At 48.6% G+C, this 3,866-nt stretch overlaps 1 protein-coding gene across 1 annotated transcript; it reads left to right on the top strand.

The window, feature by feature from the left end:
* Positions 1-1,277: 1,277 nt before the first annotated feature.
* On the top strand, positions 1,278-2,616 carry LOC139007247 (G-protein coupled receptor 84-like). Its single transcript, XM_070410492.1, has one exon. It carries the CDS (start codon positions 1,278-1,280, stop codon positions 2,484-2,486), a length of 1,209 nt encoding a protein of 402 aa, XP_070266593.1. The 3' UTR covers positions 2,487-2,616.
* The last annotated feature ends 1,250 nt before the right edge of the window (positions 2,617-3,866 follow it).

Here is a 3,866-nt window from a genome sequence, read left to right as displayed (position 1 = left end):
AAAAATTTAGAATAATCCACCTTTTGAATTTCAGATATAAACATTGGATGCTCTTATTCTTAGTTTGCCCAATATTTTCAGTTGCTTGAAGAGGGGGGGATTTATTGCCATAAAATAGAGCTTTTCAAGTAGACATGGTAAATGGATGAGCATGCAGTCATGCCATAAAACAGTCACTAGGTCACATTAATCTCCACAGTCTAATACCATGTTGTTTTCTTAGAGTGGATTAAAGATCATAAAGAGATACACAGTAGTTGCTGTAGTAGAGTATTTGCTATGTATAAATCTGGGAGATCTTACGAGTTAGAAATGTAATTACTTAAAATTTTTTGCAGAAAAAGATTGCCATTCCAAGTGAACTGCAAAGGAAACCATCAACAACATGAAAAGATGACCCACTGAATAAGAGAACATATTTGCCAATGATACATCTGATAAGGGGTTAATATCCAAAACTTACAAAGAACTTAGAAAACTCAACACCCAAAACACAAACAATTCAATTTTAAAATGGGAAATGCCCCTAGCAGGTTTGACACAGGGGGTAGAGCATCAGCCCAAGGACTGAAGGGTCCTGATTTGATTCCAGTCAAGGTCATGTATCTTGGCTGCAGGTTCCCTGGCCCTGGTTGGGGTGTGTGCAGGAGGCAACTAATTGATGTGCCTCTCTCACATCAATGTTTCTCTCTGTCTCCCCCTCTCCCTTCTACTCTCCTTAAGGATCAGTGGGAAATTATCCTTGGGTGAGGATTAACAACAACAACAAAAGGGCAATGGACCTTTTTTTTTTTTTTTTAATTTTGTGGTGGGTGTACTTTTCTTTCTCTGTCTCTGCATCTCAGAGGTGGTAAAACACACACAAAACAAAACACTGAGGCCAGCATATGTGTGTAGCAAAGCACAGCAGAGAGGAGTATGACAGTCTCCTGGGTACAGACAGGGGACTCCTGGGTGGTCTTAGAGGACAGGGGAGGAATTAAAAATGTTGGAGGGCACTGGGGTTACTAAGAGTATGTGGATAGATATTGAATAAGGCCTGGAGTTTGAAGTGTACAGAGGTTAAGATATTTAGATAAGAATTTGGGAGAATCATTGAGAATGGGAAAGGACTAAGAGGGTTGGGAATCTTGAGATGAAGAGGCCCGGGAATGGCTCAGGAGGCGGGAGAGCTCCCAGAGCAGTTCAGGTGTCCAGGGGAGCAGAGTAGTTCAAGAGATCCAAATTCAAAGTCAAGCTCTGACTCCCTCTTCTACTCACTCCCTTCAGCCTCCATCATGTGGAACACCTCTGATGCCAACTTTTCCTGCTACCACGAGTCTGTGGTGGGCTATCGTTATGTGGCAGTTATCTGGGGGGTGGTGGTGGCTGTGACGGGCACCGTGGGCAACGTGCTCACCCTGCTGGCCTTGGCCATCCAGCCCAAGCTCCGTACCCACTTCAACCTGCTCATCACTAACCTCACGGTAGCCGACCTGCTCTACTGCACCCTTCTCCAGCCCTTCTCCGTGGACACCTACCTCCACCTGCACTGGAGAATGGGCGCCACTTTCTGCAGGGTGTTTGGGTTCCTCCTCTTTACGTCCAACTCTGTCTCCATCCTCACCCTCTGCCTCATCGCCCTGGGACGCTACCTCCTCATTGCCCACCCTAACCTCTTTCCCCAAGTGTTCAGTGCCAAGGGGATAGTGCTGGCTCTGGTGGGCACCTGGGTGATAGGTGTGGCCAGCTTTGCCCCGCTCTGGAATGTCTATATCTTGGTGCCCGTAGTCTGCACCTGCAGCTTTGACCGCATCCGAGGCCGACCCTACACCACCATCCTCTTGGGCATCTACTTTGTGCTTGGGCTCAGCAGTGTCGGCGTCTTCTATTGCCTCATCCACCGCCAGGTGAAGCAAGCAGCACAGGCGCTGGTTCAGTACAAGCTGCACCAGACGGATGTCCGCTCCCACTATGTGGCTGGGACAGATGAAGCCGTGCCGGGTCATTTCCAGGAGCTGGACAGTGGAGTGGCATCAGGAAGGCCCAGTGAGGGGATTTCATCTGAGCCAGCCAGTGCTGCCACTACCCAGACCTTGGAAGGAGACTCGTCAGAAGTGGGGGACCAGAGCAGCAGCAAGGTCACTCAGCAGATGGCAGAGAAAAGCCCTCCGGAGGCACCTGCCAAGACCAGGCCAACTAAAGGAGCCCAAAAAGCTCAGGACTCTCCATCAGAGTCTGGGAAGGTGACTCGGATGTGTTTTGCTGTGTTCATCTGCTTTACCGTGAGCTACATCCCTTTCTTGCTGCTCAACATCCTGGATGCCAAGGTCCGGGCTCCCCGGGTTGTCCACATGCTTGCTGCCAACTTCACCTGGCTCAATGCTTGCATCAACCCTGTGCTCTATGCAGCCATGAACAGCCAGTTCTGCCAAGCGTATGTCTCCCTCCTACAACGAGGACCCCAGAGCTTCCGTAGGCTCGGGAGTTTCCGTAAGCTCCGTTAGAACTGTGTTCGGCACCAGAATCTGAGACTGTTTCATCCAGAACTAGAGTGGCCAGCTGGTATGCAGTAGATGAGAGTAAAACCTGTGGGCATTTTCACGGACAACCTCCCCTTGACCCCCAAACCAGACATCTCTATCCCTTGCTCAGTGTTTCAGCCCCAGGCTGCCCAAGGTGCATTATTAATTATTAATAAATGAATTCCATCCTTTTAATGTTCAGGTGTGGTCTTTGGAGAAGAAGGAAATAAGCCAGTGTTGGTTTGCAGCTGGAACTTAATAATGGAGGATTTGGGGGGGACCCAGGTCAGAGCAGGAGCAGGAAGCAGTGGGCCTAGGTCCAGACATCACCTTCAGCTGAGGAGCTTCCAGGTAAAAAAAAAAACATGTGAGTTTGGTTTAAGAGGATTAGCCTGCCTTTTTTTAACTTCTCAGAAATGGTTCCTACCCCTAACTACTGCTGCCAGGATCCCCCTCATCCCTGCAAACAGATGTTTTTCAGTTTAAAAAAATATTTTTTTTTAATTCAGCTTTGATAACCACTTCAAGTGAGGCTAGCCCCCTGACTCTTGACTTATCCAAAGAGAATGGTCCTAGGAGAGGACTCACGCTCTGTGGAAATAAAACTGAGCTTAGCACAGTGGTTCTCAACCTTGGCTGCACATTAAAATCACCTGCGGATCTTTTTAAAATCCTGATTTCTGGGCCTCATCCTCCGGAAATTCTGTTTCTTTGTTATGGGGTGGGGCCACAACATTAGTAACAAAGAAACAGAATTTCCGGAGGATGAGGCCCAGAAATCAGGATTTTTTAAAAAAATATCTATTTTATTGATTTTTTTACAGAGAGGAAGGGAGAGAGATAGAGAGTTAGAAACATCGATGAGAGAGAAACATCGATCAGCTGCCTCCTGCACATCCCCTACTGGGGATGTGCCCAAAACCCAGGTACATGCCCCTGACCGGAATCGAACCCGGGACCCTCCAGTCCGCAGGCCGACGCTCCATCCACTGAGCCAAACCGGTTTCGGCAGAAATCAGGACTTTAAAGATTCCCAGGTGATTCTAATGTGCAGCCAAGGTTGAGAACCACTGGCTTAGCAGAAGCAATGACAGTTCTAGTTGCCCTAGCAGGGCCACACTGGTTGGACCTAATTCACCTGACGCCACACTTCCCCCAGACTTGCTTTTGTCTGCCTGGGTTATGAAAGCAGAACAGAGACTCTAGTTAAGAGGGCTCAGGGGCCAGGCTGAGGGGAAATCATACCATCCCCTTCCTCTAGACTGCCCAGCATCCTGTCAACCTTCTGCAGGCTCACTCTCGAACTTAAAGCACCTGTCACCACCAGCTGACGCTGGTTCTCTGCGTTTTCTTTCTGGCTTC

Source organism: Myotis yumanensis, unplaced genomic scaffold, assembly GCF_028538775.1.
Source record: "Myotis yumanensis isolate MYYU_CA2020_CCGP unplaced genomic scaffold, mMyoYum1.0.hap1 SCAF_1, whole genome shotgun sequence".
Taxonomy (NCBI): Eukaryota; Metazoa; Chordata; class Mammalia; order Chiroptera; family Vespertilionidae; genus Myotis; species Myotis yumanensis.
The sequence above is the reverse complement of the archived record's forward strand: the minus strand, read 5'-3'. Positions and strand labels throughout refer to the sequence as shown.

What these genes read in the sequence shown, in the direction of transcription:
- LOC139007247 (XM_070410492.1), top strand. Translation starts at nt 1,278, where the DNA reads ATGTGGAACACCTCTGATGCCAACTTTTCCTGCTACCACGAGTCTGTG.